The 18,002-nt window shown below is 53.4% G+C and overlaps 1 protein-coding gene across 2 annotated transcripts in view; it reads right to left on the bottom strand.

The window, feature by feature from the left end:
• LOC137369232 (spindle assembly abnormal protein 6 homolog) overlaps positions 1-18,002 on the bottom strand; it is an 87,779-nt gene that overhangs the window by 21,893 nt on the left and 47,884 nt on the right. For both annotated transcript variants that reach the window (XM_068030108.1, XM_068030109.1), the window contains exon 7: positions 7,646-7,765. In XM_068030108.1, the coding sequence (XP_067886209.1) occupies positions 7,646-7,765 (120 nt within the window). The remainder of the gene's footprint in view (positions 1-7,645; positions 7,766-18,002) is intronic.

Below are 18,002 nucleotides of genomic sequence, written 5' to 3'. Positions count from 1 at the left end.
TAAGAAGGCATATGGAATCCTTCCCTTTATTAGCCAAAGTATAGAATACAAGAGCAGGGAGGTTATGCTGGAACTGTATAACTCATTGGTTAGGCCACAACTTGAGTACTGTGTGCAGTTCTGATCATTTCAATACAGAAAGGAGGTAATTGCACTAAGATAGGGTACAGAGGAGATTTACAAGATGTTGCCAGGACTGAAAAAATGCAGCTATGTGGAAAGACTGAATAGGCTGGGTTTGTTCTCCTTGGAACAGAGAAGGCTGAGGGGAGATCTGATTGAAATGTACAAAACTTTGAGGGGCCGGGATAGAGTGGAGGTGAAGGGTCTATTCACCTTAGCAGAGAGATCAGTGACGAGGGGGTGTAGATGTAAAGTGATTGGTAGAAAAATTAGAGGGGAGATGAGGAAAAGCTTTTTCACTCAGAGGGTGGTGATGGTCTGAATATGCACCTCAAGTGCCGTAAACTGCAGGGCTACGTACCAAATGCTGGAAGGTGGGATTAGAATAGGTGGATTGTTTTTCAGCCAGCACAGACACAATGGGCCAAGTGGCCTCTTTCTGTGCCTTAAACTTTCTATGATTCTAACTAGAGTATTACTTCCAGTTCTGGTCACCACACTTTAGGAAGGATATGGGGGTCCTTGAGAGGGCACAAAGGTATTTTACCAGAATGGTTCCACAGATGGGCATTTTAGTTACAATGTTAGGTTACAAAAGCTAAGGTTTTCTCCTTGGAGCAAAGGAGATTGAGGAGAAATTTGATAGAGGTGTACAAGACTATGACAAGCTTAGATAAGTTAGACAAGGAAAACCTGTTCCCATTAAGGACAGAAAATAGCAAGTCATGGTAAATGGTTGTTTTTCAGACTGGAGGATGATAAGACAGTGATGTTACCCAAGGGTCAGTGCTAGGACCACTGCCTTTTTCTGCCATATATAAATGACTTGGATTTAGAAATACAAGGGGAGGCAGTGGCATGGTGGTATAGTCACTGGACTAGTAACCCAGAGACCCAGGGTATGGCTCTGGGGACATGGGTGGAATTTGAATTCAATTAATAAATCTGGAATTAAAAAGCTAGTCGAATGATGGCCATGAAACCATTGTCAATTGTTGTAAAATCCCATCTGGTTCACTAATGTCATTTAGGGAAGGAAATCTGCTGTCCTTACCTGGTCTGGCCTACATGTGACTCCAAACCCACAGCAATGTGGTTGACTCTTAACTGCCCTCTGAAATGGCCTAGCAAGCCATTCACTTGTACAAAACCACTACATAAAAGTTGAAAAGGAATAAAACCGGACGGAACACCCAGCATCGACCTAGGCACCGGAAACAAGGGCAAACCCAGCCCTATCGACCCCGTAAAGTCCTTCTTACTAACATCTGGGGGCTTGTGCCAAAGTTGGGGGAGCTGACCCACAGACTAGTCAAGCAACAGCCTGACACAGTCATACTCACGGAATCATACCTGACAGACAATGTCCCAGACACCGCCATCACCATCCCCGGGTATGTCATGTCCCACCCAGCAGAGGTGGCGGCACAGTGGTATACAGTTGGAAAGAAGTTGCCCTGGGAGTCCTCAACATCGACTCCGGAACCCATGAAGTCTCATGGCATCAGGTCAAACATGGGCAAGGAAACCTCCTGCTGATTACCACCTACCGCCCCTGCCCTCCACCCCACTCCCCCCACTTCAGCTAATGAATCAGTACTCCTTCATGTTGCACAGCACTTGGAGGAAGTACGGAGGGTGGCACAGGCGCAGAATGTACACTGGGGGGGACTTCAATGTCCATCACCAAGAGTGGCTCGGTAGTACCACTACTGACCGAGCTGGTCGAGTCCTAAAGGACATAGCTGCTACACTGGGTCTGCGCAGGTGGTGAGGGAACCAACAATAGGGAAAAATATACTTGACCTCGTCCTCACCAATTTGCCTGCCGCAGATGCATCTGTCCATGACAGTATTGGTAGGAGTGACCACCACATAGTCCTTGTGGAGACAAAGTCGCGTCTTCACATTGAGGATACCCTCCATAGTGTTGTGTAGCACTACCACCATGCTAAATGGGATAGATTTCAAACAGATCTAGCAACTCAAAACTGGGCATTCATGAGGCGTTGTGGGCCATCAACAGCAGCAGAACTGTACTCAACCACAATCTGTAACCTCATGGCCCAGCATATCCTCCATTTTACCATTACCATCAAGCTAGGGGGACCAACCCTGGTTCAATGAAGAGTGCAGGAGGGCATGCCAGGAGCTGCACCAGGCATGCCTCAAAATGAGGTGTCAACCGGGTGAAGCTACAAGCCAGGACTACTTGCATGCCAAACAACAAACGTAACATGCGATAGACAGAGCTAAGCAATCCCATAACCAACAGATCATATCTAAGCTCTGCAGTCCTGCCACATGCAGTCGTGAATGGTGGTGGACAATTAAACAACTAACTGGAGAAGGTGGCTCCACAAATATCCCCATCCTCAATGATGGGGGAGCCCAGTACATCAGTGCAAAAGAGAAGGCTGAAGCATTTGGAACAATCTTCAGCCAGAAGTGCCTAGTAGATGATCCATCTCGGCCTCCTCCTGAAGTCCCCAACATCACAGATGCCAGTCTTCAGCCAATTCGATACACTCCACGTGATATCAAGAAACGATTGACAGCACTGGTTACTGCAAAGGCTGTGCGGCCCTGACACCATTCCGGCAATAGTACTGAAGACCTGTGCTCCAGAACTTGCCACTCTCCTAGCCAAGCTGTTCCAGTACAACACTGGCATAGAGCCAGCAATGTGGAAAATTGCCCAGGTATGTTCTGTACACAAAAGGCAGGACAAGTCCAACCCAGCCAGTTACCGCCCCATCAACCTACTCTCAATCATCAGTAAAGTGATGAAGTTGCCGTCAACAGTGCTATCAAGCAGCACTTGCTTAGCAATAACCTGCTCAGTGATGCTCAGTTTGGATTCCGTCAGGGCCACTCAACTCCTGACCACATTACACCCTTGGACAAAAGAGCTGAACTCAAGAGCTGAGGTGAGAGTGATTGCCCTTGACATCAAGTCAGCATTTGACAGAGTATGGCATCAAGGAGCCCTAGCAAAACTGGAGTCAATGGGAATCAGGGGGAAAAATCTCCGCTGGTTGTAGTCGTACCTAGCCCAAAGAAAGATGGTTGTGCCTGTTGGGGGTCAATCATCTCAGCTCCAGGACATCACTGCAGGAGTTCCTCAGGGTAGTGTTCTAGGCCCAACCATCTTCAGCTGCTTCCCCAATGACCTTCCTTCAATCATAAGGTCAGAAGTGGGGATGATCGCTGATGATTGCACAATGTTCAGCACCATTCGTGACTCCTCAGATACTGAAACAATCCGTGTAGAAATGCAGCAAGACCTGGACAATATCCAGGCTTGGGCTGATAAGTGGCGAGCTCTAACCATCTCCCTTTGACATTCAAAGGTATTACGATTGCTGAATCCCCCACTATCAATATCCTGAGGGTTACCATTGATTAGAAACTGAACTGGAGTAACCATAAATAGGGGGGCTACAAGAGCAGGTCAGAGGCTAGGAATCCTGCAGCGAGTAACTCACCTCCTAACTCCCCAAAGCCTGTCCACCATCTACAAGGCACAAGTCAGGAGTGTGATGGAATACTCTCCACTTGCCTGGATGGGTGCAGCTCCAACACTCAAGCAGCTCGACACCATCCAGGACAAAGCAGCCCGCTTGATTGGTACTCCATCCACAAACATTCACTCTCTCCACCACTGATGCACAGTGGCGGCAGCCTGTACCATCTATAAGTTGCTTGCAGCAATGCACCAAGGCTCCTTAGACAGCACTTATCAAACCTGCAACCTCTACCACCTAGAAGGACTAGAGCAGCAAATGCATGGGAACACCACCACCTGCAAGTTCCCTTCCACACCACACACCATCCTGACTTGGAACTATATTGCCGTTCCTTCACTGTCGCTGGGTCAAAATCATGAACTCCCTTCCCAACAGCACTGTGGGTGTACTTATCCCACATGGACTACAGCGGTTCAAGAAGGCAGCTTACCACCACCTTCTCAAGGGCAATTAGGGATGGACAATAAATGTTGGCCTAGCCAGCGACACCCACATCCCATGAAGGAATGAAAAAAAATTAACTGATGGTACAAGGACTATGGGACGCAGATCTAAGATTTTGGGCAAGAGATGCAGGGGGAATGTGAGGAAGAACTTCTCTACGCAACGGGTGAGAATGACCTGGAAGCGGAGACAATCAATGATTTCAAAAGGAAATTGGCTGGACACTTGAAGGAAATAAACTTGCAGGGCTACGGGGATCGAGCGGGGAAGTGCGACTGACTGCATTGCTCTACTGAGAGCTGTCATAACTCGATGGGCCAAATAGCCTCCTTCTATGCCGTAAATGACTCCGACAAACACGTGTAGTCCCAACATAAAATGGCAAAAACCAGGTACTAGATTACTGTTTTTGAATGTAGTCCTTTTTTTATAAAAAAAAGAGAATTGTCCTAAAAATGCTCAGCACTTTATCCATTCATTGTTACTCTCCCTTCATTGCCCAACAAAAAAAAAAAGGACACTGCTGTGGTTGACAAATCCAAATTATTGCCACTTTTACAATAGGTCAAAAAAACTCAGAACTCAAAACAACATTCCATGTCAACAGCAAACTGCAATTAGACACAGATAGAAACGTAATTACGGGATGGAGGGGAAAGAACAGATAGAGAGAAAAGTTTCCCAACAGCTGATAAGAGGGAGGAACAATGCCAACCTGACACAGGCTATTCAATGCATTCTCGCTCTATTGAGTCCTTACACAGACTTGGTACACTTTAACCTATCATGTATCCTACGCACTTAATGTCTTGATGTAAGTTCTATATCGATTCTCCCTGATCCCATGCATAATTAAACAAATATAGGAACATAGGAGCAGCAGTAGGCCATTCAGTACATCAAGCCTGCTTTACCATTCAATTAGACCATGGCTGATCATCTACGTCAACACCACTTTCCCGTGCTATCCCCATATCCCTTGATGTCGTTAGTATCCAGAAATCTATCTATTTCTGTCTTGAACATGATTCCACAGCCCTCTGGGTACAGAATTCCAAAGATTCACCACCCTCTGAGTCAAGAAATTCCTCCTCAGCTCAGTCTTAAATGGCCTGCCCCTTATTTGAGACTGTGTCCCCTGGTTCTGGACTCACCAGCCACAGGAAACATCCTATCCACATCTACCCCGTCACACCCTGTAAGAATTTTGTAAGTTTCAATGAGATCATCTTTCATTCTTCAAAACTCTAGAGAATACAGGCCAGTTCCCTCAATCTCTCCTCATAAGACAATACCGCCATCCCAAGGATTAGTCTGGTGAAACTCCGTTGCACTTCCTCTATGGCAAGTATATCCTTCCTCAGATGAGACGACCAAAAGTGTACACATTACTCCAGCTGCAGTCTCACCAAGGCTCTATGCAATTGCAGCAAGATATTTTTACTCCTGTACTCAAATTCCCTTGCAATGAAAGCCAACATACCAGAGGAGCAGGAAGAGCCAGGCCACCCTCAGTTGCAAAGTTTCTGGACCTGTGCCCTCTATGACCTGGATAAGAAAGAATGTTGCTTTGTCAGCACCATCAATTCATAAGTCACTTGAAAGTGCACAAAGCACTCTGCAAGGTGTTGTGGCTAGTGTGGATGAGGCTCCTATCCATATTTCTGTTGTGGTTTTGGCTATTTTAGAGAACTGACATCCACCCTGGAACGTGTGGCATTTCTAGAATCATTTTTAGGGTTGGATCCCCCTTAACAGAGGTCCTACGTGTAGCTATGGAAATGTATCAACTGATGCTCCAATGTCTGAGTCTTTCCTGTCTTGATTCATCATGCTGGAGAAACAGCTAAAAAGTACTCAAACGTCAAGCTTCAACATCCTGCAGTCTGAGTCCAAGCAGACCACAGGGAAAGCTGAGAGAGTGCCCACGAGCAGGGCCATGGCAGTAGGCACAAATGAGGTAACCGCATCTGATGGTGCCACATTTTGCTGTCCCACCCAAATGACCCATGCATAGCCAAAAACAGCACAGCCACACAGCATAAGATAAGGAGGAAGAGAAACAGAAGTTAGATTTTATTTATTTAGAGATACAGCACTGAAACAGGCCCTTCGGCCCACCGAGTCTGTGCCGACCATCAACCACCCATTAATACTAATCCTACACTAATCCCATATTCCTACCACATCCCCACCTGTCTCTATATTCCCCTACCACCTACCTATACTAGGGGCAATTTATAATGGCCAATTTACCTATCAACCTGCAAGTCTTTGGTGGTAGGAGGAAACCGGAGCACCCGGCGAGAACCCACGCAGACACAGGGAGAACTTGCAAACTCCGCACAGACAGTACCCAGAATTGAACCCGGGTCGCTGGAGCTGTGAGGCTGCGGTGCTAACCACTGCGCCACTGTGCCGCCCATTTATGCCATTTCTCTCCGAGGAAACACTAACATTTAGCAGACGAATGCTACATGTTGACTGGCACCATCATCACCACCAGCTCTTCGCCCCCCCCCGCCAACCACCTTCGGGATAGCACCTGGATGGAGCACTAAATTAGGTAGCAGAATACACTCAAGATACACTGCCACAAGCGAAAAACACAAGGGAGGGGAATAAAAATCAACAAACCAAACTAAAATTGAGTTTTGACTTCATGCAGTGTTAATTTGTTCTGGGGTATTTTTCCGTAGCAGATAATTGGATATGCATGTAAGCTGGTCGAGATATTAGTGTGTATGGGCGTTGGTACAATATTCATTGGGAACATGCATATAGCAATGCCAATTTATTTGAATTGGGTTTCTATTTATTACTGGATTTGTTTTCCTTCCTATATTTCTGGTACTGATAGCAACTCAGCCTTGGGATCATCATCAATTGTCGACCTTCCTCTTCCCTGTAGCATGGTTACTCTAGTTCTGTGAATTTACTGAGTAACATGCTATATATATCAGTTTGGATATCTTGACAGGATTGTACGATAGCAGATCCCTGGACCACTCCAAGCAACAGAATCTTTGTTTTAGCATTTCTACGATATGCTCCATTTGTATCCAAATGCCAGCTTGGCTCACCTAGAGGCATTTCTCAGAATTGGAAGGCTACAATTTCCACCCTCGCTACAGACATCAGCACATAATCTAGACCACTCTAGTGCCATACTAAAGGAATGCTACACTGTCAAAAGGTGCCATTTTTCAGATGAGATATTAAACCAATTAAGGGGGGGAAATAACAGATCCCTTGGCACTATTCAAAGAGCAGGCACCCTGGCCAACATTCCTCTCTTGACTAAAACTTGCAAAAACAAACTGGTCATTCGATTATTTGCTGTGTGCACATTTACTGCTTTGTTTGTCTACATACAGTGACTGTACTTCAAAAAGTGACCGACTGATGGTAAACTACTCTGGAACATGTTGAATATGTGACAAGATACCACATAAATCCTAATTCTTTCTTTCCCTAAACTTTTAAATGATGTTTTACATTTAACTTTCAACTTTACTATCCCATTATTAATTTGTACATTTTCTCACCTGCAAGGCCTTCTCCCGTTCGGTGGTAACTTCCTGGCTGTGCTTGTTCGCTAGCAAACTTGTATGTGTTGCCCATTCATTACGTAATCTGTCCAGTTCTTTACTCTTTTCTGCCAAGGTCTAAATATGAAAATTCAGCAGTAAGTACAAATTGTCCAAAACAGGGAAAGTAGTAAATGTTCTTAAGGTTGAATTATTTTGCAGCTGTGAATACAAGTAGAACAGGAAATCAGGTAAACATTTACTACTAATATAGCATTCATACATTTAAGTGGATCATTTTCATTTCTAATGGATACTTTAACAATCTATTTCACTCTGCCAATAAAATGAAAGCTGAATTCATTTCCTTCAGATCAAGATTTCCTCAGTCCACAATAAACTAGAAGGAAGATTTTCAGCTTTGGTGCTCTAGCATATGCTGGAATGCATAACGAAACTGAACATCCCACTGTATGATCTGGGTCTGCTAATTTTAGTAGATGGAAAATTACAGAATGGGAATGTACAATTTCATGATATTCATTCCCACCGTATGCCAAGAGTGATGATGCAGAAAACCACTCTTTAGACGGTGTAGAACAGGGTTGCCCAATCTTTATGCATGGGGGGCCACACTACAATTTTTGTCTTACATGGGGGAGCCAATGAGACAATTTCGGAAAGATAAAGGCATTAAAATTTATCTTGCTATTAAACAGACCAAAACAGCAAATGTACATTTTGTGAAAAGGCTTTAAATGAGACTAATTTATTGCGTTACTTTCTCTTCACTATGTTGGACACTGATTTAGTGAGAAACCTGGTATATTTTTTGCTTGCAAAAGTAGTCAGTGTTTGCAGGCACATTTCTTGTAGCAATGCAGAGTATTCTGGACAGATGTCCTTCTGTCATAGTGAACTTGATCACTTTTTCTCTCGCGCCACCCCCCCCTCCGTCCCCCTTTCTCTCTCGCCACCCCCCTTCTTCCCCCTTTCTCTCTCGCCCAACCCCGTCCCCCTTTCTCTCTCGCCCAACCCCGTCCCCCTTTCTCTCTCGCCCCCCCGTCCCCCTTTCTCTCTCTCCACCCCCCCCCCGTCCCCCTTTCTCTCTCGCCACCCCCCCTCGGTCCCCCTTTCTCTCGCGCCACCCCCCCCCCCCCCCGTCGGTCCCCCTTTCTCTCGCGCCCCCCCCCCGTCCGTCCCCCTTTCTCTCGCGCCACCCCCCCCCGTCCGTCCCCCTTTCTCTCGCGCCACCCCCCCCGTCCCCCTTTCTCTCGCGCCACCCCCCCCTCCGTCCCCCTTTCTCTCGCGCCACCCCCCCCTCCGTCCCCCTTTCTCTCGCGCCACCCCCCCCTCCGTCCCCCTTTCTCTCGCGCCACCCCCCCCTCCGTCCCCCTTTCTCTCGCGCCACCCCCCCCTCCGTCCCCCTTTCTCTCGCGCCACCCCCCCTCCGTCCCCCTTTCTCTCGCGCCACCCCCCCTCCGTCCCCCTTTCTCTCGCGCCCCCCCTTCTTCCCCCTTTCTCTCTCGCCCAACCCCGTCCCCCATCTTCCCCCTTTCTCTCTCGCCCAACCCCGCCCCCCCTTTCTCTCTCGCCCCCCCCGTCCCCCTTTCTCTCTCTCCACCCCCCCGTCCCCCTTTCTCTCTCTCCACCCCCCCCTCCGTCCCCCTTTCTCTCTCGCCACCCCCCCCCTCCGTCCCCCTTTCTCTCTCGCCACCCCCCCCCTCCTTCCCCCTTTCTCTCTCGCCACCCCCCCTCCTTCCCCCTTTCTCTCTCGCCACCCCCCCCTCCTTCCCCCTTTCTCTCTCGCCACCCCCCCCTCCTTCCCCCTTTCTCTCTCGCCACCCCCCCTCCTTCCCCCTTTCTCTCTCGCCACCCCCCCTCCTTCCCCCTTTCTCTCTCGCCACCCCCCCCTCCTTCCCCCTTTCTCTCTCGCCACCCCCCCTCCTTCCCCCTTTCTCTCTCGCCACCCCCCCTCCTTCCCCCTTTCTCTCTCGCCACCCCCCCTCCTTCCCCCTTTCTCTCTCGCCACCCCCCCTCCTTCCCCCTTTCTCTCTCGCCACCCCCCCTCCTTCCCCCTTTCTCTCTCGCCACCCCCCCTCCTTCCCCCTTTCTCTCTCGCCACCCCCCCTCCTTCCCCCTTTCTCTCTCGCCACCCCCCCTCCTTCCCCCTTTCTCTCTCGCCACCCCCCCTCCTTCCCCCTTTCTCTCTCGCCACCCCCCCTCCTTCCCCCTTTCTCTCTCGCCACCCCCCTCCTTCCCCCTTTCTCTCTCGCCACCCCCCCTCCTTCCCCCTTTCTCTCTCGCCCCCCCCTTTCTCTCTCGCCCCCCCCTCTGTCCCCCTTTCTCTCTCGCCCAACCCCGTCCCCCTTCTTCCCCCTTTCTCTCTCGCCCAACCCCGTCCCCATTCTTCCCCCTTTCTCTCTCGCCCAACCCCGTCCCCATTCTTCCCCCTTCTTCCCCCTTTCTCTCTCGCCCAACCCCGTCCCCCTTTCTCTCTCTCCACCCCCCCCCGTCCCCCTTTCTCCCTCGCCACCCCCCCTCGGTCCCCCTTTCTCTCGCGCCACCCCCCTCTCCGAACCCCTTTCTCTCGCGCCACCCCCCCCGTCCCCCTTTCTCTCTCTCCACCCCCCCCGTCCCCCTTTCTCTCTCTCCACCCCCCCCCGTCCCCCTTTCTCTCTCTCCACCCCCCCCCGTCCCCCTTTCTCTCTCTCCACCCCCCCCCGTCCCCCTTTCTCTCTCTCCACCCCCCCCCGTCCCCCTTTCTCTCTCTCCACCCCCCCCCGTCCCCCTTTCTCTCTCTCCACCCCCCCCCCTCCTTCCCCCTTTCTCTCTCTCCACCACCCCCCCTCCTTCCCCCTTTCTCTCTCTCCACCACCCCCCCTCCTTCCCCCTTTCTCTCTCTCCACCCCCCCCCCCCGTCCCCCTTTCTCCCTCGCCACCCCCCCTCGGTCCCCCTTTCTCTCGCGCCAGCCCCCCTCGGTCCCCCTTTCTCTCGCGCCACCCCCCCCTCCGTCCCCCTTTCTCTCGCGCCACCCCCCCCCTCCGTCCCCCTTTCTCTCGCGCCACCCCCCCCCCTCCGTCCCCCTTTCTCTCGCGCCACCCCCCCCCCGTCCCCCTTTCTCTCGCGCCGCCATCCCACCTCCGTCCCCCTTTCTCTCGCGCCGCCATCCCACCTCCGTCCCCCTTTCTCTCGCCACCCCCCTCCTTCCCCCTTTCTCTCTCGCCCAACCCTGTCCCCCTTTCTCTCGCGCCGCCATCCCACCTCCGTCCCCCTTTCTCTCGCCACCCCCCTCCTTCCCCCTTTCTCTCTCGCCCAACCCTGTCCCCCTTTCTCTCTCGCCCCCCCCTCTGTCCCCCTTTCTCTCTCGCCCCCCCCGTCCCCCTTTCTCTCTCGCCCCCCCCGTCCCCCTTTCTCTCTCGCCCCCCCCGTCCCCCTTTCTCTCTCGCCCCCCCCCCTCTGTCCCCCTTTCTCTCTCGCCCCCCCCTCTGTCCCCCTTTCTCTCTCGCCCACCCCTCTGTCCCCCTTTCTCTCTCGCCCCCCCTCTGTCCCCCTTTCTCTCTCGCCCCCCCCTCTGTCCCCCTTTCTCTCTCGCACCCCCCGTCCCCCTTTCTCTCTCGCCCCCCCGTCCCCCTTTCTCTCTCGCCCCCCCCGTCCCCCTTTCTCTCTCGCCCCCCCCGTCCCCCTTTCTCTCTCGCCCCCCCCGTCCCCCTTTCTCTCTCGCCACCCCCCCTCCGTCCCCCTTTCTCTCTCGCCACCCCCCCTCCGTCCCCCTTTCTCTCGCGCCCCCCCTTCTTCCCCCTTTCTCTCGCGCCCCTTCTTCCCCCTTTCTCTCGCGCCCCCCCTTCTTCCCCCTTTCTCTCGCGCCCCCCCTTCTTCCCCCTTTCTCTCGCGCCACCCCCCCCTCCGTCCCCCTTTCTCTCGCGCCACCCCCCCCTCCTTCCCCCTTTCTCTCTCGCCACCCCCCCTCCTTCCCCCTTTCTCTCTCGCCACCCCCCCTCCTTCCCCCTTTCTCTCTCGCCCCCCCCTTTCTCTCTCGCCCCCCCCTTTCTCTCTCGCCCCCCCCTTTCTCTCTCGCCCCCCCCTTTCTCTCTCGCCCCCCCCCTTTCTCTCTCGCCCCCCCCTTTCTCTCTCGCCCCCCCCTTTCTCTCTCGCCCCCCCCTCTGTCCCCCTTTCTCTCTCGCCCAACCCCGTCCCCCTTCTTCCCCCTTTCTCTCTCGCCCAACCCCGTCCCCATTCTTCCCCCTTTCTCTCTCGCCCAACCCCGTCCCCATTCTTCCCCCTTCTTCCCCCTTTCTCTCTCGCCCAACCCCGTCCCCCTTTCTCTCTCTCCACCCCCCCCCCGTCCCCCTTTCTCCCTCGCCACCCCCCCTCGGTCCCCCTTTCTCTCGCGCCACCCCCCTCTCCGAACCCCTTTCTCTCGCGCCACCCCCCCCTCCGTCCCCCTTTCTCTCGCGCCACCCCCCCCGTCCCCCTTTCTCTCTCTCCACCCCCCCCCGTCCCCCTTTCTCTCTCTCCACCCCCCCCCGTCCCCCTTTCTCTCTCTCCACCCCCCCCCCGTCCCCCTTTCTCTCTCTCCACCCCCCCCCCCGTCCCCCTTTCTCTCTCTCCACCCCCCCCCGTCCCCCTTTCTCTCTCTCCACCCCCCCTTCCCCCTTTCTCTCTCTCCACCCCCCCTTCCCCCTTTCTCTCTCTCCACCACCCCCCCTCCTTCCCCCTTTCTCTCTCTCCACCACCCCCCCTCCTTCCCCCTTTCTCTCTCTCCACCCCCCCCCCCCCGTCCCCCTTTCTCTCTCTCCACCACCCCCCCTCCTTCCCCCTTTCTCTCTCTCCACCCCCCCCCCCCCGTCCCCCTTTCTCCCTCGCCACCCCCCCTCGGTCCCCCTTTCTCTCGCGCCAGCCCCCCTCGGTCCCCCTTTCTCTCGCGCCACCCCCCCCTCCGTCCCCCTTTCTCTCGCGCCACCCCCCCCCTCCGTCCCCCTTTCTCTCGCGCCACCCCCCCCCTCCGTCCCCCTTTCTCTCGCGCCACCCCCCCCTCCGTCCCCCTTTCTCTCGCGCCGCCATCCCACCTCCGTCCCCCTTTCTCTCGCGCCGCCATCCCACCTCCGTCCCCCTTTCTCTCGCCACCCCCCTCCTTCCCCCTTTCTCTCTCGCCCAACCCTGTCCCCCTTTCTCTCGCGCCGCCATCCCACCTCCGTCCCCCTTTCTCTCGCCACCCCCCTCCTTCCCCCTTTCTCTCTCGCCCAACCCTGTCCCCCTTTCTCTCTCGCCCCCCCCTCTGTCCCCCTTTCTCTCTCGCCCCCCCCGTCCCCCTTTCTCTCTCGCCCCCCCCGTCCCCCTTTCTCTCTCGCCCCCCCCCCTCTGTCCCCCTTTCTCTCTCGCCCCCCCCTCTGTCCCCCTTTCTCTCTCGCCCACCCCTCTGTCCCCCTTTCTCTCTCGCCCCCCCTCTGTCCCCCTTTCTCTCTCGCCCCCCCTCTGTCCCCCTTTCTCTCTCGCCCCCCCCGTCCCCCTTTCTCTCTCGCCCCCCCCGTCCCCCTTTCTCTCTCGCCCCCCCGTCCCCCTTTCTCTCTCGCCACCCCCCCTCCGTCCCCCTTTCTCTCTCGCCACCCCCCCTCCGTCCCCCTTTCTCTCGCGCCCCCCCTTCTTCCCCCTTTCTCTCGCGCCCCCCCTTCTTCCCCCTTTCTCTCGCGCCCCCCCTTCTTCCCCCTTTCTCTCGCGCCCCCCCTTCTTCCCCCTTTCTCTCGCGCCACCCCCCCCCTCCGTCCCCCTTTCTCTCGCGCCACCCCCCCCTCCGTCCCCCTTTCTCTCGCGCCACCCCCCCCTCCGTCCCCCTTTCTCTCTCGCCACCCCCCTCCTTCCCCCTTTCTCTCTCGCCACCCCCCCCTCCTTCCCCCTTTCTCTCTCGCCACACCCCCTCCTTCCCCCTTTCTCTCTCGCCACACCCCCTCCGTCCCCCTTTCTCTCTCGCCCCCCCCCCGTCCCCCTTTCTCTCTCGCCCCCCCCCGTCCCCCTTTCTCTCTCGCCCCCCCCTCTGTCCCCCTTTCTCTCTCGCCCAACCCCGTCCCCCTTCTTCCCCCTTTCTCTCTCGTCCAACCCCGTCCCCCTTCTTCCCCCTTTCTCTCTCTCCACCCCCCCGTCCCCCTTTCTCTCTCGCCACCCCCCCCTCCGTCCCCCTTTCTCTCTCTCCACCCCCCCCCGTCCCCCTTTCTCTCTCTCCACCCCCCCCGTCCCCCTTTCTCTCTCTCCACCCCCCCCGTCCCCCTTTCTCTCTCTCCACCCCCCCCGTCCCCCTTTCTCTCTCTCCACCCCCCCCGTCCCCCTTTCTCTCTCTCCACCCCCCCCGTCCCCCTTTCTCTCTCTCCACCCCCCCCCGTCCCCCTTTCTCTCTCTCGCCCCCCCCTCTGTCCCCCTTTCTCTCTCGCCCCCCCCTCTGTCCCCCTTTCTCTCTCGCCCCCCCCCCTCTGTCCCCCTTTCTCTCTCGCCCCCCCCCCTCTGTCCCCCTTTCTCTCTCGCCCCCCCCCCTCTGTCCCCCTTTCTCTCTCGCCCCCCCCCCTCTGTCCCCCTTTCTCTCTCGCCCCCCCCTCCTCTGTCCCCCTTTCTCTCTCGCCCGCTCCCCTCCGTCCCCTTTTCTCTCTCGCCCGCCCCCTCTCTGTCCCCCTTGCGCTCTCACCCCCCCTCTCTGTCCCCCTTGCGCTCTCACCCCCCCTCTCTGTCCCCCTTGCGCTCTCACCCCCCCTCTCTGTCCCCCTTGCGCTCTCACCCCCCCTCTCTGTCCCCCTTGCGCTCTCACCCCCCCTCTCTGTCCCCCTTGCGCTCTCGCCCCCCCCTCTCTGTCCCCCTTGCGCTCTCGCCCCCCCCCTCTCTGTCCCCCTTGCGCTCTCGCCCCCCCCTCTCTGTCCCCCTTGCGCTCTCGCCCCCCCCTCTCTGTCCCCCTTGCGCTCTCGCCCCCCCCTCTCTGTCCCCCTTGCGCTCTCGCCCCCCCCTCTCTGTCCCCCTTGCGCTCTCGCCCCCCCCTCTCTGTCCCCCTTGCGCTCTCGCCCCCCCCTCTCTGTCCCCCTTGCGCTCTCTTTCAGTTGAAGAGAGTGGAAATGCTCAGCAAATGGTTGATCAGTTTAAAAGAAAATCTCAAGTCAGTTTCAAAGCTGACAGGAGCTGACATCAGTAACAGCCGTTTCCCAACTTCAGACAGATTCAAGGTATTCCAGCAGGCTCGTAAAAAATCCCGAATCTGTCTGAAGTTGGGAAACAACTGTTCCCGATGTCAGCAGCTGTAAGCTGTGAAACTGACAAGATTTCTTTTATAAGCCGGACTACAAGGAGGCGGCAAAGGGAAATTTCTCATCTCCAGTGACGGACCCCTGTCGAGGCAGAGGAATGGCTCTGGGTCCAGTTTACACCCATGGGCCGGATGGATACCTTTGGCGGGCCGGATCTTAGCTGCCGGCCATTTGTTGGACAACCCTGGTGTAGAATTTATTAATCTACAGTTCCTTACAATGTTGGAAGTCTTTTCTTTAAAAAGTATTGGAATGGCACACAAAAAACTCCCAAAAGACTATCAAACAGAAATAAATAGTGTACAATAGAGAAGCACAAAGACAATGCCTTCAATATTAACCCTGCATGAGGGGCAGGTGATGGTCGCCGAGGGTTAAGTTTTAGAACAGAAATCACATCCACAACTGGCGAGTACACGCCTGCCACCATTTTCACAGCTGTGGAGAGGCAGGACACCTCATTACCATATTTAAATCAGGCTCCAACAGTGCAATTGAAAACACAATTAAATATTTTTTACAGTTGGCACGCAGGTTTCCCGGGGGTCGGGAAACACAGTTAAAGGGAAGTGAGGTAAGTACCTTTTACAGCATAACTCACGGTCAAGAGGAGCAGGAGTGCTCTGCCAGCAGAAGCCTTTGACCTCCACTCTGTTGATGACAGCCTCTCTCTTACCTCCAGCACCAACCCCACCAAGGACTGACCTCCAGCCTTCCCTTTTTACGCGATGGCCTCTGTCTCCCTCTTTAGAGCTCTGTGCATAAAAGAATGTCTAAATGGACATGGAGTAGGAGAATTTTTTTTGTGGGGAGAGGAGAATTGTGAGGTTTGAAAAAGACTTATGATGTTAACTTTTTAAAGAGTTTTTTTTGAAGACAGGAAAAGTAGTAGCAAGAGGGAATTCTTGAGCACAATAGTTCGCATTGTTGCAACACTTAATACATACATAAAGATGCCCAAGTGCTTTAAAGGGTAGTAGGTAGCATATCTGGAGAGGAGGGAAAAGACAGTCAGGTGAGGACAAAAGCATAGTTGAAGAGGAGGCACTTGAAAAGAGTGAGCAAGCTGGTAGGGCAAGATATTGAGCGAGTGAATTCCAGAGGGTGGAGGGAAGGCAACTGAAACAGTGGTCAATGATTGCGATAAACTAGAAATAGGCTAATATAGGAAGATCAGAGGATACATGCAAGGACATAGGACAGCCATTCACCACCAGATCTAGGAGGGCCACAGAGCGCAATTGGATCCTGCTCTTATCTGGAATGCAAAGATAAATCATGGCTTCTTTGCTCTACTGCAAACCATCTTCTTAAATCCCTCCCTCTCCCATCCTCATCTCTAACAAGTGCAAGGAGCTCCTGGACACTAAGATTGAGATTACCCGATCAGCTGCCTCTTCCACTTCCTTCACTTCCCCTAGCCCACTGGGCCAACTACGCAAGCGTCCACCACGCTGTAGCCCTGATCTCGCATCTTTCTTTAGTTTCTCTCCCACCTCCCCTCATGCCCTCTCCAAGCTCATCTTGTCCATGAGATCCACCTCCTGCTCTCTCAATCCTATTCCCACTAAACAGCTGACTACCCAACTTTACTTTCTGGCTCCCATGTTAGCTGATATTGTAAACTATTCTCTCCTTGGGTACTGTCCCCCTCTTCTACAAATCTGCTGCCATATCACCCTTCACCTCAAAAAAAGTCTTGATCACTCACTCCATCCCTGAAAATTACCGCCCCATCTCCAACCTTGCTTTCCTCGCCAAAGTCCTTGAGCGTGTTCAAAAGTAAAGTACTGCAGATGCTAGTTTCATTTTTAGCTCTCTAATCATAACCAGAGAATTACTTGCATTGGCTTCTCTTCCTGCTCCTACATTGTAACCGCTAGTGTCTGCCAAGGATCTACCCATGGCCCTCACCCATCTCTCATCTCTCATCTACATGTTGCCCCTCAGCAACATTATCTGAAAACACAGCGTCAGTTTCCATATGTACGCTGACAACACCCACTCTACTTCACCACCATCTCTTCTGTCCTGTTCACTGTCCATAAATTGTCACCCTGCTTGTTTGACATTCAATATTGGCTGAGCCGAAATTTCCTCCAACTAAATATTAAGACAATCGAACCCATTGTCTTCAGTCCTCATCACAAACTCTGTTCCCTAGTCACTGTCTGAGGCTGAACCAGACTGCTCGCAACCTTGGAGTCACATTTAACCTCGAGATGAGCTTCCGACCACATATCCACCCCAGGACAACTCTATCATCGCTCGACTCTGGACCCGCCTCAGCTTATCTGCTACTGAAACTCTCATCTGTGGCTTTTTTACCTCCAGACTTGACTATTCCAGCACAAGCCTGGCCTGCCTCCCACATTTCACCCTCCATAAACTTGTGGTCATTCAAAACTCTGCTGCCTATGTTCTAAGTCGCATCAAATTCTGTGCATCCACCATCCTTGGACTCGCTGACCTACATTGGCTCCCGGTTAAGCCCCACAAACCTCCAAGGTATCTGTGCTCCTCTAATTCTGGTCGCCTGTGCATCAGATTTAATTGCTCCACCTTGACGCCTTTGCCTTCAGCTATCAAGGTGCAAAAGCTCTGGAATTCCCTCCCTCACTCACTCCATCTCTCTTTCCTCCATTAAGTTACTCCTTAAAAGGGCATCTACCTAATACCTCCTTATATGGCTCTGTCAAATTTTGTTTCGTAACACCCCTGTGAAGCTTCTTGGGGCCATGTTAAACAGGCTATATAAATACAAGCTGTTGTCAGAGAAAATCATGAATAGATCTGAAGGTAAGGATCAGAATCATCTTAAAAGTCGATTTTCAGACAAGAAAGATCAAAGGATTTTGGAAAGGTGGGGGTAATAGGGACAAAGATGATACTGCGATGATGACATGGGAATTCTTTGATTGCATTTTTGAGATGACTAAAGATTTGGGCGGGGAATGTCTAGGGATGTTATTTATATGTATTTCCAGCTGGCATTTGATAAAGCCTCTCATTGGAGGCTGTTAACTAAAGTTGAAACTCATGGAATTGATAGCAAATTATTGACCTGGTTAGGAAATTGGCTGAGAAGCAGGAGAAG

The sequence above is a fragment of the Heterodontus francisci genome, chromosome 4 (assembly GCF_036365525.1).
Source record: "Heterodontus francisci isolate sHetFra1 chromosome 4, sHetFra1.hap1, whole genome shotgun sequence".
Taxonomy (NCBI): domain Eukaryota; kingdom Metazoa; phylum Chordata; class Chondrichthyes; order Heterodontiformes; family Heterodontidae; genus Heterodontus; species Heterodontus francisci.
This window is presented reverse-complemented; position numbering and strand designations above follow the sequence as displayed.